General features: G+C 36.8%; 1 protein-coding gene across 2 annotated transcripts; it reads right to left on the reverse strand.

Annotated features, from left to right (window-relative positions):
- Positions 1-823: 823 nt before the first annotated feature.
- Positions 824-23,159, reverse strand: LOC101167360 (immunoglobulin-like and fibronectin type III domain-containing protein 1). Of its 2 annotated transcripts, none has more exons than XM_023954965.1 (24): positions 22,978-23,159; positions 18,757-18,834; positions 13,499-13,618; positions 13,131-13,273; positions 12,943-13,042; positions 12,799-12,843; positions 12,321-12,354; positions 12,051-12,234; positions 11,708-11,821; positions 11,440-11,608; positions 9,917-10,189; positions 8,925-9,782; positions 6,500-6,624; positions 6,275-6,416; positions 5,892-6,185; positions 5,466-5,762; positions 4,900-5,079; positions 4,683-4,811; positions 4,282-4,590; positions 2,579-2,664; positions 2,273-2,465; positions 1,875-2,171; positions 1,368-1,694; positions 824-1,244 (listed from the first exon to the last, which is right to left on the reverse strand). In XM_023954965.1, exons 2-24 carry the CDS (start codon positions 18,803-18,805, stop codon positions 1,240-1,242), a joined length of 4,473 nt encoding a protein of 1,490 aa, XP_023810733.1. In that variant the 5' UTR covers positions 18,806-18,834; positions 22,978-23,159; the 3' UTR covers positions 824-1,239. The 2 variants fall into 2 exon arrangements, with proteins under 2 accessions (XP_023810733.1, XP_023810734.1); XM_023954966.1 differs by having other exon boundaries at positions 8,925-9,779; positions 22,978-23,063.
- Between the last annotated feature and the right edge of the window lie 4,493 nt (positions 23,160-27,652).

A 27,652-nucleotide genomic window follows, 5' to 3' on the forward strand; every position in this document is an offset into this window, starting at 1 on the left:
TAGAAAAAAAATAGAAGAAAAAAATGAGCAGTGTGGTTATGGTTGTCTGCTCCATTTGCCCAGAGTGCAACTTCAATGGACCCTTTCCTTCTCAGTGAGGCTAAACACGGAATACAGTTTGAGACCTCAAAACATGCCCAGACTGGTAATACAAGAGGACTGGGCATAAATTATTCTCATAAACCTGCATGAAGTTGGACAACTGGCATTAGTTATCGGTAATTGCGTTCCACTTTAAGACTCAACCCAGGGATCTTGTATCTATTTTTGGTGATGCACAATGTCAAGAATCTTTGAACTGGTCAACATTTTAAGCGTCAACAGTTTTATTTAAGTTAGAGATCCATTTAAACAGTTCACATCAAAATGTTGAAAAAATATTCTTCCTTTACCCTAAATCTGCACACAGTATCTGCTGTCTATTCACAAGACCCACCGGTATTTTCAAACATCTGACAATAAGGTGTAATACTTAATCTGACAATAAGGTGTAGTACTTAATGGGAGGATTCAAACATACAGTAATGGAACTAAAGGGAACAATAAATAATTTTAGTCACTGGCTTGTAATATCAAATATCACTATCATGCATTGAGGAAAAAAAGATTTTCATGCAAAAGTCACATGCTCATTTTGTGTCCATTTCACTTCAAGTGGATCTGCTTAAGAGAGGTCTACAGCTGTAAGGTCAACATGAATAAACAACTTGACACCTAAATGGAGGGAGCTTAAGCTTAGCAGTCAAATGGGGCCACCCATCGTCTTGGGGAGCAGCAACGTCCTAGAAAAAATGATGCCGCAAGGCAAATGAATCAAAACACCTTCAAAAACATTTGTCACTGCTTTTTATTACACAGATTTTTTTGGTTAGTATCTGCAGTTGTTCTACACAAGAATCACCATCATCTTTTATTTAATCTTATAGTCCATAGATATTTATGAAAGTTAAAACATAAAAGGACCAAAAAATGAAATGTTATTGAACAAAACAAAACAACAACTAACATTTTGTCCCTTGTTTTCTGATGTTTATTACGGTTGTTAAAGGTAGAACTGTAGTGTCGATTCTTGCAACTTTTAATTCCGTGAGATGATCTTAGATTTACACAATTTTTGTTGAATTTTTGAATCAAACACATTTATAAGACTCGTTATAAATGAATTTTAGGCTTTGCTGAATTAAAAACAGCTTTTTAAAATATTATCAACGTAGATGTGGCTTTCTTCTCTCAGCTCTCTTATTCTGAAAAGGAAAAACAAAAAACAAAAAAAAGACTGTGATTGGTTGCAGGTTTTTAAGATAATTACATGACAGAAACTTTTGTAATCCAATCTACCTATAAACCAGATCCAAGCTCTGATTTACCTCTGACTGTCAGCTTGGTGGAACACTCTGCCCTTCCCAAAGGGTTTTCTGCAACAACCTTGTACTCCCCAGTGTCCTTAGATCCAACCTTTAATATTAGTAAAGAGCAGACGCCACAGGTGTTGGAGACGAAGTAGTTGGTGTCTGTATTAAGACTGATGCTGTTCCGAAGCCATGTCACATGAGGTGTTGGATCTCCTTTTACAGCACAGCTCATGTAACATTCATATCCTTGTGGAGCGGTATGCTGTTTCAGTGGGACGATAAATTTTGGAGCACACTGTAGATCGCATGGTTTGGACTCTGGCATGTTGACTGTAAACTTTTCTGTTAGAAAGTAAAAACACACTGAGTCAATTTGCCAATCTATCCACAGTATGGAAAACTTTACAGCTTCTCAAATTCAATAGATACATTCAATATTTTATACAGTATATTGAGAAACTACTGCTTTTAAGGATTCATACCAGAATAAATTGTATTTTGGTGCGATATGTTTTTTCATACCTTTTTTGGCAGGAATCAGCCACTTTTGTGACTCCGAGTGTTTTGAGGAGCCCATGTCATTTTTGGCGTATACTCTAAATTGGTATTCTCTGCCTGGCAATATGTTGCAGGCTGTGAATTTATTGTTGAAGATTCTATCGGCGATGGTGTGCCAACTCCTTTTGACAGAATCACGCTTGGTCACCATATAGTGCAGCCGGTCGTCACGCTTCTCGTCTGGAGATGCGGTCCATGAAACGGTCACAGTGCCTGGGACGTTTTCGTCCAGCTCCACTGGGCCTGGGGGCTTCGGCTCATCTTAAGTAAAAATACATCATTTTGATCACTATTTATGCTCGAGCAGTCTTAACAGATTCTCAATTGGTGAACAGTGAGGTGTAATATTTATATAGACTTACCAGTGACCCTAATTTCAACGCTGAATGTTTCTTGTCCAACAATGTTCTTCACAATGATGGTGTAAATTCCAGTATCCGAGCGCTCAGCTGATGCAATTAGAAGCTGAGAGTTACCTTCAGCGTTGCTGACTGTTACTTTCTTTGACACTGGCGCTCCATCTTTCAGCCAGATCACCTCTGGCCAAGGGGAAGCCTGCAAAGAATGAAATGTTTAAAATGACCATATTTAGATGGTAAATTAGATATTTATTCATTTATTTTTTTATGAATACATATCTAATATTTAGTTACATTTTTTTTTCTTACCTCAAAGTTCATATTGAAACGAGCAGAATTTCCGGCTCTTACCACCATGAAACTCTTGACTTTTGCATCTGTGAACCGTGGTCTCACTATGTAAACAGCAGGGAGAAAGCAGTAAATAAATTAGTAAAAATAAAATAAAAACAGTAATCTTTTAAAGACAAGTAACACAAGAATAAATCAACTCTCTTTTTTTATTTAAGTAAATTGTATTTTTAGGTTCTAATAATTCTAAACATCTGTTATGGATTCAAATAAAACTTTATAATCCTATTTTACAGTCAAAAAGAAATTAAAAAGTGGTCATTTCAGGCTAACGTGCCTTGAAATAAGTCCTGTAACCTAGCTTATTAACACATACGTATCTAACAGGAGGCGTTCCACAAAGGTGGAATAAAATCACATATACATACTAAAATGGTCACTTAGATTTAGAAGAAAAACTGTTTTTTAGGGTGTTTTAGCTTGCCTCATAGTGAGATGGCCCTGGTTAGAATCCCGACTGTGACCTTTCTATGTGGAGTTAGCATTTTCTCCTCATACAATATATATAAATGGGTTTAGGCATTTTGGCTTCCTCCTATGGTACAAAAACATGCTTCATAGGCTCATTTGGTAATCTAAATTGTCCTTCAGCGTGACTGTGAGTGAGTAAGATTGTGTGGCCCTGAAACAGACTGTTGACCAGTTTAGGGTGCACCCTGCCTTTGCTCTTTAATAGTTGGGTAGGTTGTGTGCAGTGTGGAAATGCAACTTTTTTTTGTCACCAATGACCCTTCTCTTGTAACCCATGTATACACACACTAGGCAAAGCGCGCCACCTAGTGGGTGGCACTGGCTTAGGCGGTTGAGCATTTCGTCCAATGATTGAAGGGTCGGCGGTTCGATCCCCTCCCCCCAGCCAACTGTTGTTGTGTCTTTGGGCAAGACACTGTACCCTCCTTGTCTCCAGTGTGGCTCCACTGGTGTGTGAATGTGCAATAATGATCCCGGTGATGGTCAGAGGGGCCGCAGGCGTGAACTGGCAGCCACGCCTCTGTCAGTCTGCCCCAAGGCAGCTGTGGCTACTACAGTAGCTTTCCATCACCACATATGAATGAGGAGTGAATGATTAATGGACACACTGTAAGCGCTTTGAGTGTCTGGAAAAGCGCAGATCAATCCAATCCATTGTTATTATTATTATTAGTGTGGGTATGGCTCAGTCAACCTTGAACTGTATGTGTGTATTTCTATTGTCTGTCTGATCTTGTTTGGACTGTTCTGAAATGTATTTCCGTGTGCCAGTGAAAGCTCTGCATATGATAAATTAAAGAACCTTGAAACTTTTCTACAATCCACGTAACCCTAAAAGGCAGTCAGCACATTCAGAAAATGAATAAATGGATTTTTGTGTCACTTTTGTATTGTCTACATTAAAAAAAAAAAAAAACAATAATGAAGATGTCAACTGCATGTGTGTTTGTGAGTTTTTCATTGCCTAACAGTAATAGACTTTTGTTTTGATCAAATAATTAGGAACAAAACAACATAACTACTTTTCTTTATTAAACATTATCTTTAGAGGTTTCATTACTTGGTGTGTTCTGTGGACATCTTGTAAATAAAATAATTAAACTGCTAAATAAAAACTTCAGAAAATTATTTAATTTTGTTTAAATAAAATTGCAAATATAAATTGACATGGTTGCTGTGAGTTCCCTTACCAGGAGGGGGCATGGCAAGGATATAGTTGTCTAGTTCCTGGGGGTTTCCTTCTCCTCCATCATTTGTAGCAATGACTCTCACCCAGTACATTGCCAATGACTTCATCCCCTTTACTGTGTATGAAGTCATAGTTATGGCGTTGGAATTGCATCTGTCCCAGTCTGTGTTTTCTGCTAGCCTAATCTCCACAAAGTATCCCTTTGCTTCATCTTCAACCCCCTTAATGTCTTTAGGTTTGTTCCAAGACAGGGACAGTGTGGTATATGTGGAATCAGTCACTTTCAAGTCTGTGACTTTTCCTGGAGGTTCTGTAACACAAAATTAATCAGATTTGCTCTTACATCCCATAATTGTTCAGAGAAGGTGAGAACTGTCATAGTTTTGGTACATGTCTGCTTACTTTTAGGGTCTCTGGCAAATATGAATTCAGACGGTGTGCTGAATTCTCCCGCACCCGAGTTATTGATTGCAGCCACACGGAATTCATACTCAATTCCCTCAACCACATCTTTAACGGCATATCCTTTAGCTGCACAGGAAAGTAGCACATTAATAAAGTTAATCATATACTGCAAAGTTCATTAGATAAAGCCTAAATTATTAGTGTATTGCTAAACCTTGGATTATCTCATTATGCGGGTTGACTGGGCCCCAGAGGTTGCTACCCTTCTTGCGTTTCTCAAGGTTGTATCCCAGAATGTTGGTTCCTCCGGTGTCGGCAGGTGGAGACCAGGTAAGGTTGATGCAGTCCTTAAAAGCACTGGCAACCTTTGGTGCTGATGGAGGTCCAGGGTATGCTATATGCACAAAAAAAGTATGTCTGAACTTGATTATGATTATAAGCTAACTAAATTGCTTTGTAAACATTTGAAATTTCAAAACTTGAATGAGCATCACCAGTATATGTGTGTGTTAAAAACTTTGGCATTGTATAAACAATTGATGGTAAACATTTGCGAAGGTTAGTGTCATGAACAGTGAATAGTTGGGCTATAAACCTGGAATGTAATCATTATGGGATGTTCCAGTGGATGTATGGAAAATCTGTCCAGCTCATCACTGCTTCCTGCTAAGTGTTCACTCATCAAATTTGACCAACTTTCTCGTCTTATTTCTTACATATCTGATGATATTTGTCCAATTTGCAGACTTTAGCTCAAACCATTGTATAGCAGTTCCTCACCTTTTGTTCCAGCTTGAATGTCCTCTGTCTCCATAAGTTCACTGATTGCTATTTCTGTCTCCACTCTGATACGATAACAGTACCTTCTGCCGTGGTCCACATCAGTGTCCTTGTACAAAGCAACTGGACCAATTGGCCCCACTTTTTTCCAGGTGTTACGGCCAATTTGCTGTCGTTCCAGGATGTAGTTTTGTATCTTGCAGCCACCGCTGTCTTTTGGTGGCTTCCACTTGAATTCAATTCCAGAAGATGAGGCCTCAATAATCTCTAGAGGTCCCATTGGAGGTGTAGGTTTATCTATCAACAACAGCACATGAACAACTTCTCAAAACACTGCACATTATTAAAACACTGCTTTAGTTTAAAAATTAGTGTTTTAAATAGCATGCATCAATCATTCTTCTACAATATTGGTTTTGTGCATACCCAGTACATTAAGCTCAGTGCAGGCCTCCACGCTGCCAAACTCATTTTTCAGTTTTATTTTGATTTCTCCACTGTCCTTGCGTTGCAGTTTCAACAAAAGCAGTTGGCTACTCCCCTCTGAGTGCTCAATCTTGATGTTGCTTTCATCTGAAAGCTCTTCCCCCTCAAGGTACCACTGCACTTTAATAGGTTCCCGTCCAACATAAGCTATTTTGAATGTAGCTTTGTGTCCTTTCTTCACAGTTACAGTAGCTTTAAATTTTTCCAACTCCTCTGCATCAAACCTGGGTGGATCTAAAACCAGTGGGAAAAATATACATACAATGTAGTTACTTATTATACAAGGCACAAACAAACATATTTTTTAAAAGAAGAGTGTTCACCCTCAACAACAATTTCCGATTCTGTTTTGCGTCCATCGGCTTCAAATTTATATTTTCCGGCATGTTCCTCTGTGACTTTATCAATTTTCAGCCTGTGGAAACATCCGTCTTTTGAAATGGTCACACCTTCAGATGAAGTAATCTGAAAAATCAAACACATCCCCACTCTTTACATTTATAAGCCGGTATATATTACTGACATTTGCATTTAGACTCTGAGCTCACCTCCACTCCATCTTTGTACCAGATCCCGGGACAATCCTCCCTGCTCACTTTGCACTCTAGCTCTGCCGCTTCTCCAATATTGGCTTTACAGTCAGACAGGCCAGCTTGAAAGTGAACTCCAGGGTCTGAGAATTTACCCGTTAACATTTGTTTAGTATTTATTTATTTATTGAGTACATTACATCTTGTATACAAAAGCCACACACCATGATGCCACCTTTATCGGCATTGTGTCTCTGTAGTTCTGAGATCAGATTTTCAACTGTTATATATATATTCATAAATCATAAATATATTCATAAATCAACGTTATTGTCATTGTCCATGTTCAGGACATTAAGATCAAATCAGAATGTGAAAGTAGCAATGACAAGGTCATGTGCAAAAATACCACACCTTAAAAGAGTGACAAATGTTGCCTTTTTTTGTGCTTGCATTAAAATTGTGGTCATTTATTTCTCCCTCAGATAACTATAAGATAACTATTTAGATTATTAAGGAATATACAATTGTTTGATGCTTTGCAATTAAAAAAGCAACCCTTGAAACAGCACTAATTGTAGTTTTCCTTTTTTGTCAGTGAACATCCAGAGGAAAATTCCTTAAAAAAAATGTTTACTGTTATTCGAAACTATCCAAGGCACAAACATACATCTCTCTTGATGCTGACAACTCTTTGAACATTTGAAGAATTTATTTTTAAAATATTCTTTAGTAAAATAAAAAAAGAAGAGATGTGACTTTTACAGTGCTGTCACTCTTCAAGGTCTCCTTCAAGTTTGATGTCGTCTTGAATTATTGTAAAGATGTATCCACATTCTGGAAGGCAAATGTTGTATGGTCTGTTGTACGGAGAGCATGATCTTTTTTTCTATATCATGATTAAGTCCTGTTCCCCAATGCACCAGCTCATCCTGATGTGACATTTAAAATGGCAAGCACAGATGTTAAAACGGACACAACACGGCGCACAGATGCACGTCAAGCATTACACACACTCGGAGCCTCCAAACAACACAAAGACAAGATGGACTCAAACAAACAGTAAAGTTTCTCTTGATGTGAAACCTGTAGGCAAAATAAATACAATTGAAAAAAAAATGTTATTTAGAAGTATGATTTGATTTAACTTCACATAGAAGAACATAATTTTTCACCTCATTTGTGTCATCTTAACTGGATTACGGAAAAAAATCTGTTTAAAAAAAGCGCTTACAAGGAAACGTTTTCTTAGTCTCACATACAGCAGTAAGCCCTCTTACCACAAACCGTCTCCTCGATCAACGGACCTTTCCATGCAAAACCTGAACATCCAGCTGCTGTTGCTGAATCACCTCCACCTGCACCCCCAACATTTTCAAAGGGGGTCCAACAAAACCTGTTGCAGGTCCAGTGCCTGTTTCTCTTATATGAACACCAACTCCTTTTCTTATTCCCATTTCAGATTTAGAAGATCAATATCACTTCTTTTATTTGTGTTTTTTTATTTGGTGTTTTTCATTATGACTTATGAATTATTTCTGAAAACAATGATAACATTGGTAAGAACAACAAATAACATAAAAACATGCTTGAAAACAAGTCCAAGACTGAATGCAGATAAATAGGATGATTGTTTGGATTCATTGTGGCACATCAAAATAATAAGACACTTTTTTTTTGTTAAAAAAAATCAATCCAAATCTTTGTTTTATCTGTTTTTTATCATTTAATTTTTAGACTGCTATAATTTGTGACTAGAAACAAGGATTAACAACCAGTCAAACAAGTCTGTATGGCAAAACACAATATTCACAAAACATAAATATCTTCTGTGATTAAGTAAAATAATTAGAATCAAGTTTTTTCTTTTCTTATTTTTATATTTTGTTTATGACAGCTGCTAAGGTAAGTATAGTACAGCTGATGTGGTACTCCATACCATAGTGAAGCTTTGAAAACCAAGTCTTTGGTGCAATTTGGTAAGTATATGCATCATGTTGAAGGAAAGACTCAAAATGTTTGTAAATCCTTATTTTTGTTGAAAGATTTTTATTTTATGCAATAATTTGGACATTTGGCTAAGCATGTGAGCTTTAACATTTTCTAGTCATGCAATGCAAAAATAGACCCATAGAAAGAATTCAGAAATGCTTACACCAGACAGGTGCAGGCAGATTTTCTATAAATATGAGAAAAAAATCTGCCCAGAAAAATGGTCTTGCCAATATTTATTTTTTTAAAGAAAATTCTATTGTCACTTAGATATTTTTCCTCAAACTAAGATTTTCTTTGCTACTGAAAAACTCTTTTGCAACACAGGAAATAAAACGGCAAATTTATGTAGAAGTAGCCATGTAATTTTTGATTATTTCGTGTGTTAAGACGAAATTGCAAAACCATTTTTACAGTTAGGAACATGCAGAATAAACAAAAAACATCTTACCTATTACTGTATCTGGAACAAGTGGACCAGCTCTCACGCGTTTCTTGCGTTTTCCTTCTGTTTCTCTTTCTTCTCCTCCCTTACCTCCTTCCCCTGCTTCTCCTGCACCTGAACCATCTACTGTTTCTTCTCCTTTTTCAGTGCCCTTTGCATCCATGTCTTCATCTGAATCCTCAAATGAATCATAATCCTCATCTTCTTCAAAATCCTCTTCTAAACCCTCACCTCCTGCACCAGCAGCACCATTGCCTAATCCTGCACCTCCAGAACCAATTGACATTCCTGCTCCCCCTGCCCCTGCTGTACCAGCTGAACTTTCTGCTGCTCCTGTGGTTCCTACCACTCCTGCACTCCCTGCTAGTCCTGGGCCCCCTGTTCCTCCGGGAGTCCCTGCTGCGTCTGTGCTTCCTGCTACACCTGAACCACGTGCTCCCTCAGCACTACCTGCAGCACCAACACCAGGAGCTGCATTTTTACCAGCACCAACTCCAAGAGCACCTGCCTGAGCTTCATTACCAGAACCTGAGGCTGTCCCAGCATCGGCTCCTTTTTTCTTTGATTTTCTTACAGCACCATCCTTGCCAGCTGCTGCTCTCTTTGCCTTTGCAGCGGCCTTGGCTGCGGCTTTGGCTTCAGCGTGGGCTTTTTTAGCTGCCTCTTCCTCCGCTTGAGCAGCTGCTTCTAAAGCTTCTCTTGCTGCTTGAGTTTTTTTGGCAATGTCCATCTTCTCCGTCAGTTCTTGCTGATATCTTTCTTGTTGTTCTTTAGCAATTCTCAACAGCTCTTCATCATTGCCAGCACCAGCCATAGTAGTTTTGCGAGCTGATTTCTTAGATTTTTTAGCAGGATCTTTGTCTGCTGTAAAATAAATTACAATCAAATGCATTTGGCATTGGTCTGGGTTTTTATCCTCATTTAATGACATGATAAATACCTGCAACTTGGGCTGAAATTAAGTTCATGATCAACTTTATGCTATACAAGTGTCCTACCTTCAACTATAAGCCAGGCATTGCAGGACTTGATTCCAGCCACAGCTGCATAGATACCAGCATCCAAAGGCAGACAGTCTCGCACAATCAACTTGTGGATGAGTTTATCTTCAGATGCAATAATTTCATGTTTCTCGCTGTTTGAAAGCAGAGCACTTTTGCCGTACCATTTAATCTCATTCATTGGTGAAGTCAAAACACATTGAAAAAGGGCATCTTCTCTTTCTTCTGCCTTGACCTCTTGTATTTTGACTGCAAAGTCAACTTCAGGCACTGTAGGGGTTTAAGAAAAGACATAAAGAAAAAAAAAAACATTAAATGTCTTTTATCAGTTCTGTTCACTTTTTTTAATTACAATTTTGCTCTGGGTCACAAATGACAATCATTTCTCATTGTGTTCAAATGTTCTGGTAGGTTTAGCTAAATATATATTTGGCAAGAGGGATGAGAATAATTTTATAAATGGGTTCATGATAGAGGAAAAAAATACGAAGCTGAACAGCCAGTGTGAATACAATGACCAATGCACTTTTAACATTACATCTTTCCTCTTCTTCTTCTTTTTAAAATTAATGATTGTACAAAAGACATTTTATTGACCAATGTCTGTCTTTATAGGTTAAAGGGGTGGGAGGTGTGACAAGGGGTTGTGTTTGGTTCTGGTGGAAGGGGGTAACTCTATTTTTAAATTTGTTTGCTCGTCTTATTATTTATCATGATTTAAAGCATTTTGTGTTACCAAAATGGAAAATATGCATTTTTTGCTGACTGATAAAATAGGTCCGATCATTTTTAATGTTCCTATTTTGTGAACAAAAAAGGGAATTTATTTAATTTCAAAATCTTTCCTCTTTAAGCTTGTACTGCAGAGTCACCTAAGGTTAAGTTATAGTTATTTGATATTGTTATTTTTATTAATGTTTTTCAACACAGTATGACAGTGAAAGTGTTTCTTTTTCATTATGTTTTATATGTTAATGCTCCTGAGGATTCAATAATAAGTATTATATACATAGGTGTCTTCAATTTTATGTCTCAGTTTATCCCTTGTGCTATCTTAGATGACCCCACCCTTACATTGACGTGTTCTCCCTACCATGACAAAGGTGGATAAAGGTTGAAAGATTTCATGTAATCCATGGACACCAGTGAAGATCGCAAATCATTGAAGAAAAAAGGTTCAGAGCACTGTCTAGTGGGTCTAGATGACCCAACTCCTAATGTTAAAGTGCCTAGGATAGCACAAGGGTTACCTGCATCCACTGGAGCTGCCAAATATATTGTATGTTAAGCAGCAGTAAACCCAGGATCCACAGCTCTTTCTAGTTTTATGACGTAAAGAGGGAAGGTACTCTATTATGCTATGTACTTTTATTTTTACTACAATTATGTTTAAGCGAAATATGCATGTCTATATTCATAAAAATATAGTTTTTTATCTTTGTATCTAAAGAAATGCTGAATAATCCTCTGTAACAACAGATGAGATGTAGAAAGCATCACTCATAGTTATGGAAACATACCTTTAAATTCAGTGGAAAACACGTTTACTCCACCAACATCGACAGAGTAAAGTCCAGCATCATCTTTACCCAGATTTTTGATGGTGAAAATATATTTATTGCCAACTTGTTTCAAATTATGCTTCTTCCCATCACTCTCCTCTCTGGTGACTGGAACCATTACACCATCCTGTAATGTTTGGGGGGTATGAAACTATTTCAGTGAGCTCTGGAAAAGTGAGAGCCAAACCTCAAGAAAACAGAAAAAACAAAGTTGTCTTTACTCCACCTTGTACAAGTAAATTTTGCTGCCGGAATCCACAAGGTCCATATCCAATTCAATTGTTGCACAGTCATCATCTTTGACCTCAACAGGTTTTAGTGTCCCAATGTGTGAGATAAACTGTGGTAGAAGACAAAAGCAAGTAAAACAATATATATGTGTTTATAAATAAATAAATACGTATATATGTATAAATTTATCCAATATTTTTTTGATCCGACATGTTTTAAATCTAAACCTAACTGACAACTTAACTAAAACAACTAAACCTCATAGGACTGTGGGTAGTTAGACAATTTAAATAGATAATGAGTTTCCTTTCTTTCATTGAAAGCACTGACTGATGTACCTGAGCTATTTCCTCTTCTCGTTCTTTTTTCATTTCCGTCAGTTTCTTCAGCATGCCTCTGAAGTCCGTGATGCCAAACTCGCAACAGATGCGCTCATAGTCCTTCTTGTCAGCACTGAGCAGAATTTCCCAAACCTTCTCCTCTGTCTCCATAGGCTTGTCCTCTCGTGAACCATCTGTCTTCCTGGAGAGGGGAGAGTTATGCATATCTTCTGTCAAACACTAATAATCTTGTGAGAAGTTTAACATTGGAAGTAAGAGTTTACTTACCGTGCTTTTAGCTTCTTCTTGATTTCAGAAACATCTGCAGAGCACAGCAAAACAAATTGAGACTCAATGACTTGTTTTTTAATAGTGAACATGTTTTGTAAAAGAAAAAAAATCTATGTAAAAGGACGACATTGATTTTGAGTTTTAAAAAATTTCCTTAATTATTTTAATGGGAAAAATCTTAATTGACCCATTCCCTGGGAACCATTTGGTGGTTTACCCCCCCCCCCCCCCCCCCAATCCAACCCTTTAATGCTGACTGTCAAGCAGTGAGGCATTGGGTCCTGTTTTAGAGTCTGTGATACGACTCAGCTTTGGATTTGAACTCACAACCTTCCAGTTTCAGGGCAGACACTGCCACAAGCCCACTATGCTAGTAATTTCACATCTTGTTTAAAACATACAGACAGTAAATTTATGAATAACTTAAGTTAATGTTACAACAAAGTTTTTTTTAAACTGTCTTTTAAAACCCCACCTTCCATTTTTGCTTTTTGAAGTTGTTTGGTCATTGAGAATCCAACTGTAAAAAAACAACAATAATAATAACAATAAAACATATGTTCATTAAAATAATAAAAACAGATTTCCCACGATGAAAATTTAAAATGATAGTGGTTACCCTCAATAACATTAAGAACAGCAGTGCAGACAGCTCTCCCGTATTCATTTGTAGCGTAGCACTTGTACGTGTCAGCATCTTCTGGTGCCACTTTTGGGAACTAAAACAAAGAGTTGTTGCAATGACTTAAGAAACAACTTATGTTGTCATTACAGATCATGAATTCTTAGTGATGCAGTAAAGCGTACCTCAAGGTAATGTTCTTGAGCTGCCTCATCATACCTCTGAAAGCACACATTGGGGTGAAAGAGTAGTTCTCCGTTTGCTCTTTCCCATGTCACAATGGGTTGTGGATCACCCACCACAATGGCTTTAAAGAATGCATGTTTACCTGTTGGCAAAACAATAAAAAACAAGTTATTGCTATATGTAACTGTTGCTTCTATCGGTAATACCCCAAGTGTTCCAAGAAAATTGGGTTGTGTGCCATAAAAGCATGAAAAAAATGAAGCAAAGCAGTTTCTTTTTAAAAGCTTTCACATTTTATTTTATTTTTCATGTATGTTGATGGTCGTTGGTAGCCCTGAGTCTATGAGTTAGACAGATAAAAACTTACCCTCTTGAATGGTGAGAGCAATGGGTTTCCGAGTAAAATCTGGAGTTGTCTTTCCTTCTGGAAGTTCTTCCAAAAATTGGGTTATCATAACACCAGGCACCTTTGACTTCTTCTTTATTCCTTAAATAATTAAAAGAAAAATGTTTATAATGAGACAACCTGATTATACAGACCAACTTAAGATCAGTGTTTACAAAGATAATGTAGAGTCTGCAAAATGATTCATTTCAAGTGACCATTTGAACCTCTTTTTCATTTAAGTAAAGATCATAAATCATAAAAAATAAAAAGTTAGGACTAAATTAATGTTTTCCCCAATATTCTAATGCAGTTCTCCAATACTTAACCCTTTTTTTTTCAACAGAGGTCTGAAACCTGAGGCTCTGGAGCCACATGCGGCTCTTTTATCCGTCTATTGTGACTCTTTAGCTTTAAGGAAAAAAAGTAACAGTTTGAACAAAATAATAAATTCATTGTTTTGGTTAGGTCTTTTAGTTAATAAATCTAACCCAAAATATTACACATTAAATGTACATTAGGCCTACTTTTTGGATACGCTTGTGTGTCATTAAAATGGTATTTTCAAATACTCTGTCACTCAAGCAGAAAAAATACATAAACTCTCTCATCAAATAAAAAATTAAAATAAAACAGATATCAAAGAAGCCAAACACGCAGGTTGAGAGTCACTCATCCAGTTGAGTTTATACATTTATGCACGAAAGATCTTAATTTATTTTCTTTACCTGGAAAAAATGAAGACAAAAAAATGTATACCAAAATCATCGACTTTAATATAAATATATATATATATATATATATATATATATATATATATATATATATATATATATATATATATATATAGTTTTTTAGAGAAAGTTTTGTGGAGAAAGCATCTGCAAAGTTTGCTATGCCTAATCAAATTCTCGCTTTGTTAGAGCTATGACTCTGAAAATGGTTTGTTGACCTTTCTCTTAGTGTTTGCAAAAAAATCTTAGACCTTTCTGTATTTTTTTTATTGCAAGAACCACAAGCTTTTGTCAATACATTTACATTTCCACCTACTCTGCTCTTCTTGTGCATTTGCTTCGCCCTGACCCTGCACCCTGAGCACATGGTAAACACAGAGTATGCATAAATTGAAAAATAATTTCTGTGAGGAAACAGCCACAGGACAGTCAGAAGCCTTTTGAGAGAAAACAAATTTATTCACCCAATTGGGTAAAACCAGAAGCTGTTTTTATGAATAACTATGCCTCATGGACTCGCAGAGTACTTGGATTTGGTTGCATTTAATCCTGATAGGCTCTCTCCCTCGGTCATCGTATTCACATAATCTTCAAACACAGTAAACAAAAGGGATTATCGTGCATATTCAGTGTTTCTCCTTAAACATTGTGTTTACCTAAATTAACATTTGCTAATAATATAACATTTGTATGGGAAGTTACATATAAACTAACCTTTTTTTTAAAGTTATCTTACACTTATAAATGTAACTTTATAATGTATAATGTATAAATGATTATTTTTTTAAAGTAACCTTTAAATAATTTTCACAATGCCTTGCTGTGCATGTAGTTTGCATGTAAATATTTGAAGAGCAGCACCATGAAACCCTTAGGAGAGTAGGAACTGACCCCTAGCAATCTTGATAGCAGAATCCTTGAATGATGACGAGAAGGGTAATCCTGCTCTTTCTGCTCTTATTTTTATTGCTAGCAAGGAAATAAATGCAAGTACGAATAAATTTTTATTTTATTTTAGTCATTTAGAGCAGAACATGCATAAGGTGATGACCTTATGCTTACAGTCCTAAACTCTGTAAGAAAAAAAGTTCTTGACTTCTGCTTTCCAGCATTGAAATAATCAGATCAGTGTGAGAATATGATTGTTTTTCTAAATCTGTTCAATCTAATGAAATACATATTTTAATTTGTTCAGTCTATAGATCTGGCAAAATTCAATATTAAACTGGTAGAAACTCTGAAAGATTAAAAAGACTTACCAATGTGGGGTTATTTTCACATCCTGTGTGTGTAGGAGTGATCAAACAGAAAAAAACATATTTATTGAAATCCTATTTAAATGCACATGGGCTGTTTGCAGAAAAACCTCTGAAGGGAAGAGTATAGCTGTAAGATGTGTCAACCTGCTATCACTGAACAGCAGAAGGTTTAGTCTTTGGTCATTAGCTATAGGAATTTAAAGACTGCAGGTCTTTCTGTTTGTTGGAGATGTCTTTAAAGTTTTCTAGTAAAAGTGTTTTCATAATGACTTTTTCACTGCTTCATTTTGGGTTTGCATGATTTTTTTTTCTTTTATATCTCATATTCTACAATATTTGGAATTCTGCATGTTTTTTAAATCATTTACAAGCTATCAGTGCTTTCGGGGTGTTTTGTTTTTCTTTCACAAAGTTCAGATGAGATTATTCCTTTTTCCCAACTTTGATCATTTGAGGGTTACAGTTTAAAGGCCCGTTCACACCGGGACGAATTTCGCCGGCGATTTTCGCCCACGTTTAACGCCTCGTGACTAAACAAAGGGCACCAATGTGAGTGTGCACACCGACGCGAATAAACGCCACTCGTCAAAGCGTCAAAAAATAAAACGCCTCGGGTTCGTTTTTTTTTATTTTATTCGACCAATGAGAATGCCGCTTTTGCACACGTGTCTGGAGCTTCTGAAGTTACAGTAAAACACAACTTGGGGGCGCTCAAACACAAAACTGCCTTGCTGAGCACACATACCAGCGAAGAAGATAGACGTCAAGTAGCGTCTACACTGCCGCGAAGAAATAATGACGGACATTCTAAAATATCCCCGAACCAAGCACCAGTTGGAGCAACTGGTGCTTGAAATATTCATGTTTTCTTTGTATGATTCTGACAAGTGCGTAAATACTTGCTCTCTTCTTCTGAGTGAAAAGCGACTTTAAGAAGCGTAAAGTTGCGCAGCGCCACCTTGTGTACAGGAGTATTTCTGTTTACATTAAGCGCCATCTAATGTCAGGGAATGAAATTGCACGTTCGCTCGGCTCATCGTCAGCGAAAATCGCCTGGGTGTGAACACAAAAAACGTGGCGAAAAACACTGGCGAATAACGCCTGGCGAATATTCGTCCTGGTGTGTACGGGCCTTAAGGTCATGACCTCAAAAATGCAGTGCTGCAGTTTCATCCACATAACCAGCATTGTTTTGTTAATCACACCATCACATCATTTAATGTCCATTTCGGTTCACTTGAAGTTTCTTTGTAAACTATTATTCAAAGGGAGTTTTCCTCTCCACTCCGTTCAGTTGGCAGGATGAGGATCACACCTAAACTTCTTTGTCACTTGAAAAGCCTACTTTAAAAAATAATTGTTTCACTTTTGACCTATTGGAATAAACTAGACCTGGTCTATATTGATCTAGACTTTATGGAATGGATTATGACAATTCTGATTATTTAGTTCTGTTTGATGTTTCTTTCCCTTATGAGGTGAATGGGCCTTTTATATGTAGCTGTATGACATTTGTTTTCTGCCCTAAAGGTACTGTCAACTATTACTTGTGGAAATTCTGATTTAATTTATATATATCTAATTTATGTTTTTTACTCCTCATTTTTGAGTTTAGAAATTTCTTTGACACACTGACTTTCTCTCTCCTTTCTTTTCTTAACAATAACTTATCAAGCCTGTATTGTTTTTTGAAAAAAATTAAAGCACTTCGATAAATGACTGTACAAACTTCAGTGCAAGTTCCTTTATTTTAAGTAAGAAGATTTTATAAACGGTTAATATGAAAAAACGTTTTCTTTTTTTTTGTGGCATTGTCTCTTTAAATGAAAAGAGGTGTAATTACCTTCAGATCCTTTTCAATATAATTGGTGTTGTTTACACAGTAAGGTTGAAAAAAAAGTGTCACAATTAAATGCTTCCATTGTGACATTGAAAGTTTCATCATCCATGACTGGATGGCAACTTTCACAGGTCAATGAAAAATAAAACATATATCACATGCACCCCACTCAACTCAACAGGGATTCATGCATGTATACAGCGTGAATCGACTTTTTGAAGCTCGCATACCTTTGTTGTCAGGGTGAGCTCCATCAGAACCGCTGAATTAACACGTAACGTGACAGCCGGAGAGGGCAAAGGACAGGGAGATATTAATCCTGACAAAAGCACCATGGCAGGCTGGAACTTCGACAGGATCATCAACACTTAATAAACACACAAGACTACAATGTACAGTATGTCCCAGAAATGGGATGTACAGAGACAGACAGACTTGAAATATTCAGACGTCACACAATAAAAAGACGTTTTGACGAGATTGTTAGAGACACACATGACATTGTGGTGTTGCAACAGCATGAAGGCGATTGTGCTGTGCAACCCACAATTAGACTCAACACAAAACTTGCTTACGCGTTTTCTCATGGCAGACATCTCAGGATGATCCTGTGGGGTGCTTGAGATACTTAAAAAAATAATTTTTTTAAATCAAGTTTAAACAAGCCTTGAATTTATCTTGAGCCAAACAATGGCATCTAACTTGTGACAGCACAAGTGTGTGTTGCATTGATTTTTTGATGTAGGGTGTATGTTGGAGAACTTTGGGGAATTCTTGCATTTAGATTTTGTTTCCCAACGTGGCTTTGTTCAGTGAATTATCTGCATCCCATTTTCTGGCTTCTGATATGACAGACATAAGCGGTGGCCCTCCTCTTCATGGTTTCTGTCCTTGGCATGGAGAGACTTCAGTGGCCGCATTCAAATCAGAGTGGTTTTGTAAAAGCCTCTTTTCTGTGTTGGAAAATATGTATTCACCAACAGTATTGACTGTTTTGTCCAGACAGAAGAAAACGACTTTGCCGTCAAGGTTTTCTGACATCCTTGCTGAAGTGCAGGGATTTGAAAATTCCACATTTTTTCGTGCTACTTCTTGTTAATGAATTGCTATTCTTCTGTATTTTTATCAGAAATGTCCATTTGAAACTTGATTTAGCATATGTATATGCCTTTGGCTCCAAATGTTCACAATCCATTTCTTGACACAACGCAGTCCTCTTGATATAAGTCTTGCCAGTGATCTCCTTATCTTGCCAGTGATCTCCTTATCTTGCAGGTTTGTGTTTCTTAGATGCAATCTTCCAAAAAATGTGATGTGGTTTAAACTAACCCAACATCATTGATGAGGGTAGGGAAAGTGAGGTGGAAACAGCTCAAACATCACCCGAAGATTGATTGCGGGACTTACCCGCCTGCCCAGTGGCAGTCTGGTCAGCCACCTTTGTCTTCTTCCACATCTTGGATTACTCTTGAGCTTCAGAAGCCTCTGCGCAGGGAAGTAAGACACGTTTCAGGTTGATGGCCTTTAAATTAAAGTCTTATTTAAAACAAGCACATGATACTCAAAGGGGTTTATGGACATCAACAAGTGGTTTTATTTGGCCTGGATCTCTTAGGTGGTATTTTTAGTTACATCACAGGTGCAGTTATTCTATCCAGCCAGTGAGAGGCAGCAGCCGATTTAACATGCAGAAGCTGTTGACGTAACCCTTGTGCTATCCTAGGCACTTTAACATTGGGAGTTGGGTCATCTAGACCGACTAGACAGTGCGCTAAACCTTTTTACATCAATGATTTGTGATCTTCACTGGTGTCCATGGATTACATGAAATCTTTCCACCTTTATCCACCTTTGTCATGGTAGGGAGAACACGTCAATGTAAGAGTGGGGTCATCTAAGATAGCACAAGGGCTAAACATGATTTGAAGCACTGTCTCAGAAGTCTTTTACAGACATTAATTAAAGAAAATCCTGCTGAAGCATTATAGGGTGAAACTGGATGAAGCATAAAGTAGAAACACAACTCCACTGCCCTAACCACCCAAAAGAAAGAATCCTAGTGAGAAATGAAAAGCCCTCAAATGCATTTCAATATTCATTTTTTTTTGTCTGAATTGGGATAGATTAGGGTTTAATTACTTTTTATAAACAACTAATACATTTTTTTAAAAATTATTAGTGATTAGTTGGCATTCGCTCATTTAGACCAAAATGCATCTTTTTTGTGGCTTTTGGATTTTTTTATGTAGATCTGTATTCTTGTTCAGTGCCGTTCATTTTTATAAAAAAGCTGTGGTTAGTAATTTTATTTATTTATTTAATTTTCATTTTATTTTGTTAAATGCCTAAAGCACTAAGCATGCTCATTAATCCCTGCATTAAGCCCAGGCTTCTGATGGTGGATCTTATGACTTATATGAGTTATACAGTGGGTACAGTATGTAACCCTTGTGCTATCCTAGGCACTTTAACATTGGGAGTTGGGTCATCTAGACCGACTAAACAGTGCGCTGGACCTTTTTTCTTCAATGATTTGTGATCTTCACTGGTGTCCATGGATTACATGAAATCTTTCCACCTTTGTCATGGTAGGAAGAACACGTCAATGTAAGGGTGGGGTCATCTAAGATAGCACAAGGGTTAAAAAGTCACCAAATGTGCAAGTTCCCTCATTTAAGAAAATGAGGAAGCCTGTAATTTTCATCGTAGGTATACCTCAACAATAAGAGAAAAAATGAGAAAAAAATACATCCAGAAATCACATTGTCTGATTTTTAAAGAATTTATTTTTAGATTATGGTAGAAAATAAGTATTTTGTCAATAACAAAAGTTCAACTCAGTAATTTGTTACTCTTTGTTGGCAATGACAGCAGTCAAATGTTTTCTGTAAATTTTCACAAGGTTTTTAGATTAGATTAGATTAGATAACTTTATCCCATGATGGGGAAATTCACCATTTGAAAAAACTGTTGCTGGTATTTTGGCCCAATCCTCCATGCAGATCTCCTCTGGAGCAGTGATGTTTTGGGGCTGTTGCCTCCAAAGATTTTGAATGGAATTGAGATCTGGAGACTGTCTAGGCCACACAGGTGCCATTTATATAGGTAACGAGTTGAAGACAGAGGATGCTCTGACAGAAAAAGTTACAGGTCTGTGAGACCTGTCAGGGACCAAAATTTTTTTTTCCCACCATAAATTGGAAATTCTTTAAAAATCAGACAGTGTGATTTTCTGGTTTTTTTATTCTAATTTTGTTTTTCATAGTTGAGGTATACCTATAATCAATATTACAGGCCTTTCACATCTTTTTAAGTGGGAGAACTTGCACAATTGGTGGCTGAGTAGGAACTTTTTTGCCTCACTGTAATTCTTGTGCTGTTGCAACCTGGCAAATGTGATTTTTTATCTGAAATTGTTTGACAAACAACAACCCAAAATGTTCTAACAATTACAACCTTTAAAGAAAAACTATGTCCACTATTTCTTTAGAGAAAATTGTTAAATACTAACCCATGGCTTTAGCATCCCCCCAGAAAAGTAGATGTATTTACATTCTTAAGGTTTGCAACCACAGATGCAAATTGTGTTCAGATTTTTGGCCTTATGTCTGTATGGAACATTTGAGAATAATATCTACTGTTAACTGATAAGTATTTTTTTTTTTGGCAAAATAATTAGATTTTGTATCCTAATGTCACATTTGTCTGTAAACTACAATTTAAACACAAAGAAGAACTTATTTTAGTTGAACATGCTAAAAATACTTGACATGGAGAGATATATTGCAGTGCCAATAACAGTGAAGGATTTAGAATAATCCCACAAAAGACTGTGAACCTGTGGATACCACGCTCTTTTATCACCAAAATAATGAAATTACAATTACCATTTATTCATGAATTTTTTTCATTTGTCTGTTATCTTAACAATTCTTAAATATAAATAAATTATTTTCTTGAATTTCTGTGCAATTTATGACTGAATCCCTATACAAAAAATTGTGACTGGCATGTTTGCTGTTTACTGTTCTCACTGCATATGAAAAAAAAGACCTTGAAATCCATACTGTCACATCGTGTCACATGTTTACTGTAACAAACTGCATGCATGCCAGTATACAAAATAAAATAGTATGCTTTCTTAATTGCCAGACCTAATGCAGGTTAAATCGTAACACATTCCCCTTTGTGTTGGGATTGCTTATTTAAAATGTTAATTTTCTTACACTACTATGCTGTATTAGCCCTTGTGCTATCCTAGGCACTTTACCATTACCATCTAGACCCACTAGACACTGCGCTGAACCTTTTTTCTTTAATGATTTATGATCTTCACTGGTGTCCATGGATTACATGAAATCTTTCCACCTTTATCCACCTTTGTCATGGTAGGGAGAACAAGTCAATGTAAGGGTAGGGTCATCTAAGATAGCAGAAGGGTTAAATAGACATGAATACAATAGATTTTTTTGTGTGAATATAAATCTATTAAAATCAAAAGTACTTCATAAGATTTTTGTGTAATAATAAGTAATAATTAGTAGCTGAGAGGAAGCACAGAAATCAGAAAATAGAACATGACACGTTTTCTGAGAGTCCTCCATGCACTACAGATAACTCCTGCACTGACCACATACTCTGGAAATGGCATTTGGTAGCTTCTCAAATGTCCTTGACTGCATGCTTTGCATTTCCCCGGCTGCAGAATAGTATTACAGGATGGAAGCCAGCTTCGACTCTGTAACTCATACAAAACTGGGCTTTTTGCCAATGTCGTTTTGAGTCTAATGGTGCAACGTGAACTGCCCCATGGATTTACTTTTTTGTTCACCTTATGTGAGAGGGTCCTGTGTCATGATGCATCTGAGTTGCAAAACCTAAAAAATAAATAAGCTGCTCAAACCAAATTGTGTGGTTAGTAATCCTGGTAATCTGCTTTCTCTAATTTTAAATGCTTTGCATGAAATGTTATTATCATGGTAACAGCAGTTGATTTTTACCTAAACACTTTTAAAAGAGGCCAAGCAAAACCTTTGTTCTTTAAAGTAAAAAAGAAATCGATCTTCTGCCAAACTCCTACCCACTACCTTCTGGCAGGTCCCTGGATCTCGGGTTACATATTGATTTGATACCTCCATCTAAAGTTAGTCATTACCCAACAACCTCACTGCTCTGACCATATTGCCATGATCCAGCCTCCCAGATTTAAAGCGATGCAATTCAAGCCGAGAAGCAGTGTGCCTTGCAATATAGATTTTTACTCTATGGAACATGTGTCATGTGTGTAACTTCATCTAGAGAAACTGCAAAAACATACCTATGAATAAATAATTTGAGAAGTTACAGTTTAATTTGAGCCACTGTATTCTCTAAAGAACATTTTTGCTTTAAAGATCTGTGAAGATGAAATGGAAAAGTCTCTACCATCCAAACATGCACAACATTGTGCTTTATTTTCCTGTTCCTTTCTGTCCTTGCTTATAGCCATCCCCCTTAATGTTCTTGTAATGGCAAATGTATTGCACTTATCTCAATGTAGTTAACAGACAAAAAGGGTTTTTGCAGCTCCTGCTCTTTGCTCTGTTCAGTGCATTTTCTCACCCAGCCTTCATTCTGAGGGCCACCTACCTGCTCCGTCCTCAGTGTGCTCTTCCCTCTCAGACAGCAGTCTGGTCGCTCTCTGCCTTCCCCTAAATTTTTCACTGTAATAGATCCTTTCAGTGGTGCGCTTGATGCTTTTCTAGCCTTCAGACTTGGTGACTGCTAAAAGCAGTTTAGGCTTTTTTGTGGTACGGATGACTCCAAAGACATTGGAGGTTGAGTGGGCGGTGGAGCAAGTAGGGGGACTTGAAGGGGGTGGGAGGGGGACAGGGTAGGTTAAGTACCTCCTTAAAAATTATTTGTTTGTTTGTTTCTATAAAACAGGTTAAATGACACAAATGAGGATGGAGTTTTCACTTTAACAAGCATCAAATTACATGTTCAGGATTAAATCAACGGTTAAAGTCAGAAATGGGTCACGTGTTGCATATGTACTGCAGTTTAAGATCTTACAGTAAAACAACAAGAGGATTTACTTGTTTTATGATTAATATGGAATCTGGAATACAAATATATATAAATACATGTTATTTTACACTAACCTTGGGTTTCAAAAGTGTTATTTTAGCCACATGCCAAATTTACTGCATACCAGAAACTTTACAGCCCACACAGTAAACTTTGACTTTGTCACACAACAACAACCATAAATCTGATAGACTGTACGTAAAGAATTTTGCTAAGTGACAAGTGTCATCTTCCAGTAGGGCCTCAAAGGTCTGTGACCATTTAAAGAGAGGTGCATGCATCATTTTTATAGGCATTTCTTTGAATACAAACCAGAATGAAAGAGGTGTTATTCACCTCATTTAAAGCTGTTTATTTATTGTTGCTTGCTCATTTGAAATATATATTTGACTATGTTTTAAAGGATGTTCCAGTCATGTCAGGACAACAGTCCTGACATGACTGGAACATATATTTTAACAACATTTAACATATATTTTAACAACATTTATCAGGCCATGATCTGAGAAAGGCTGACAGAACATGAAAACTAATGGATGAATATTTTTGTTTCTTTTTTGTACTTTTCCTTAGCTTTGTGAGCACCTAATTACCCTCAATTTAAGACCATCCATATTCGTTTTCAAATGCAAATCATCTATTCATTATTTGAAACCTGCTCAATTCCTCCTGGGGTTCTGGGGTTGCTGGAGCCTAGCCTGGCTACTGTTGAATAACTGGTTGAGTACACCCTGGACAGCTCACCAATCCTTGGCAGGGCACGTGTAAATTAAATTTTACATATATTTACATGCATCTGTGTAGATGTAAATATTACCTTTAGGTTAAATAGAGATAAAGGGTAAAAACCGAATCCTCATTTAAAAAAGGGCCAAAAGTGACATGAAGCTTAAACACGGCTAAAGTTACTATTTCTGCTTTTTGCCATGCTTCTTCCAAAAAAAACTTGAAACTACACAAACTAGAGATTTTCTTTTTATTCAAAACTTGGTTTTGAAGTTTGGAAAGCTTAAATGAAACGTATTGCTGCTTTTTATCATCCAAAGTTGTTCTCTTTTACACTATAATTCTTCCTATTATAACTTTTTTGGGAGATCGTAGCTCTCAGCAGGTTACAGCAGGCTACTTTTACAACATCACCACTGATAGATGCCTTTATTGCACTGTGGCCACAGATTCAGACACATACTCACGTACGGCGTCGAATACTCTCCAAGTAATGTGACCTCATGCCAAGTGGCTCTTTCAAAGCATCTGTTCCTAATGGTGTGTCTCACAGTTTGCACTGCTTCCTACTTGCCTCCTTTCCACTCCACTTCCCATCTATATCTATCTGTTCTTTGACATTCCGCCCCTTCCCAAAAATTGGCTCACTCAATCAGCATCTCATCTCACATCCTCACGTTGCGCTTTCTCAGTCAGTTAAGTATTTTAAAGCTTTTCTTTTCTTTTTTTTTACTGGAAGTGATTATAATTGACTATTTTCCAGCAGTGGTGCATTGGAAAATGAGGACAGTTTCTTTATTTTTTTTCCTACTTGAAAATCCTCTCCGGTTTCCTGACTTTTTAAATTTGCAGATTTTTCTCTTAATGGTAGATATAAGAATAATGCTTTTCCATCATTTACCAAAGCCAGCTAAAATTAAAAGGTCAATAACTCCCTGAGAAAGTGTAGGCCAACAGGTTTCCACCTGCAGGTGTCTGCACATTTTTATCTAAAGAATATTAATGTTTGCTTAATCAGGACAGTATTTTTATCAACCAGGGCTAATGAGTGCCTAAGGAAGTGTGCCATGTCATCAGTGGGTTGGAGCCTCCAGTCCTCCACCGAGAGTCAGCAGCATTTAGATAAATCAAAAGCCACTTAAGGCTGTAAATATGTGCCTCTTCCTTCCCACGTTACCTGAGTTCTTACAGATTTTGCAAGGGGGTTTGGGTTTGTATGAGTCTGTCTGCAGAGCTCCTTAGAGGAGCACTTCTCAATTTTTAATAACTTTAATTTTAAAGACTTGTTCTCTGCTTGACCTCTGAACCAGTAAATACAACAATTTAGCTTTGTGAATCAAGCACATGCTCAAACATTGATGAAAAAGGAGCCCATAAGCTTCCAACTTTACCTCCAGAATAATTGAACGCTTGCTTTCCACAATTCTCTGGTCCTAAAGTGGAGCTCATCATGTTCCGTCATTGACTCAACAGTGTGGAAAACTCAATTTAAGATAGATTACACTTTTACAGCATTACTCAACTGAACATGCGCAGAAGGACCTTGACCAGAGTCATTCTAGTCTTGTGTTTATCTCACCCAGAGAACCTTTAGGTTTTAACTTTCTAAGTGTGTCAAAGTACCAATATTTCACTACATTGAGGATGTAAACAAGTTTTGTAGGCTGGAGATAGGTTTAGACTGGCATTTAAATATCATATGTCTAGGTGTTGGCAGGCTTTTACTGTATCATCACCGTGATCAGTGATGCAGGGCAAAACATGATGTTCTGTCTCGTATTCAAAGTGAAAAGAGAGCCTTGTCGTGTTCCCCCCGTGAATTTAATAAATAAACCTTAACAACAAGGACCACTAAAATATGTTACCTCCATGTTGGCCAAAACAAACATCTGCTTATCTTATTTTATTTATTCAGAATTTTAAATACTTGTTCATCTTGTGGGGCTGCACATACCTATCAGAGAGTAACAAACCCATTTAACTCCACTATTTTAATACTCCAATTAGAGCTGAAGAACACAAACACACACTTAACTGGAAAGGTTAAACCATGCCAAGAAAATAGTCAATTATAATCACTTTGAAATAAGGTTTTGAATAGAAAGCAAACACTAATCATAGAGTAAATGTAGAACTAATGCTGTAAGAAAATGAAACATGATTAGATTTTCTTTTGTTTGTTTAGAATCAGTGAGATCAGTGGTGTAAATAGTTTATTTTTAACAACAAAATAGTCAAAGTCCTGTTATTTTCTAAAATAACTTTTTTTCAACATTCAGAATTTGGTCCTGATGATGAACATAATTTAGCAATCATAAATTATATGATTTATGATTGCATTTATGTAAAAAATGTGAACAGACCTTTTAGATGAACAGTTTAGCAAAAACATGGTGCTCTGGTGTCCTAGCCGTGGTTAAACAGACATGTGCTGCAATGTCATTGATTGTTTATTAATTTAGCAGGATTGGGCATGGAAACTGCTTAAATGTTGATCTCTTTCTCTCTCTTTCTCTTTCTCTTTCTTTTTCTCTCTCTCTCTCTCTCTCTTTCTCTCTATATAAATATATAATATATATATATATATATATATATATATATATATATATATATATATATATATATATATATATATATATATATATATATATATATCACCAGAATATATATTTTGGGTCAAGAATAGACCATTAAATTTTCGTCAATAAAGTTGTGAGTGTGCCTATGGTCTAGTGTGTGGAGCCAAAAGCTCTCTATCCTTTGTTCATCCTTTGCTGTGAGATTCCAGTAGTTGTTTCTGTGCTGCTCATGGTAACAGTTCACACTTCAATTGCTCAACTTGATGGCTAAGAAAGAAAACTGTATGAGTTAATCTTTCAGCTTCCACAAACAAATGTTCAGAGATGTTGATTTGATAAAATGATCAGATGTTTTTATTTCTCTTTTTTTGGCTCATGTTGACTTCAACAAGCTCCTACCACCTACCAGTACATGATTTTCGCATTCTTTTTGATCTGTTTTTCTTGTACAAAAGACTCAGGCAACTACTGGTTCACCCAAAAAACAAGATTGAGCAAAACAAGAAATGCAATGTCATTCATGAAATACCAGGTCATACCTGCAACAAAACATACATCGGAGAAACAGGATGCGCCTTCATCACAAGAAAAACAGAACATCAAAAAGGGTGTGAAAATGAAACAAGTAAAATACTGACAAGAGCCAGACGACAACAGGCAGTTCAAGAAAATATGAAATCAGCCATAACGAACCACTGCAAACAAGAAAACCACATCAATGACTGGGAAAAGGCCAAAGTCCTCCGTACTAAAGACAACAGACACTGCAGATGAATCATAGAGGCGGTGGAGATACGAAAGCGAGCCCAGACCTCTATGAACCAGGATGAGGGAGCCTTCCTGCTCTCTCATACCTGGAGCAACATCCTCCAGCAAAAAACGGACATCAAGGGGCGGCGTCACTTGTCAAAGTCTGACAGGTGACCACG

Source organism: Oryzias latipes, chromosome 5 (assembly GCF_002234675.1).
Source record: "Oryzias latipes chromosome 5, ASM223467v1".
NCBI lineage: Eukaryota > Metazoa > Chordata > Actinopteri > Beloniformes > Adrianichthyidae > Oryzias > Oryzias latipes.

What these genes read in the sequence shown, in the direction of transcription:
- LOC101167360 (XM_023954965.1), bottom strand. Translation starts at nt 18,805, where the DNA reads ATGTGGAAGAAGACAAAGGTGGCTGACCAGACTGCCACTGGGCAGGCG. An exon ending in TGCCTGGCTTATAGTTGAAG is followed by an intron (nt 9,783 to 9,916) that starts GTAGGACACTTG and finishes TTTATTTTACAG; the next exon opens with CAGACAAAGATCCTGCTAAA. An exon ending in ATCGGAAATTGTTGTTGAGG is followed by an intron (nt 6,186 to 6,274) that starts GTGAACACTCTT and finishes CACTGGTTTTAG; the next exon opens with ATCCACCCAGGTTTGATGCA.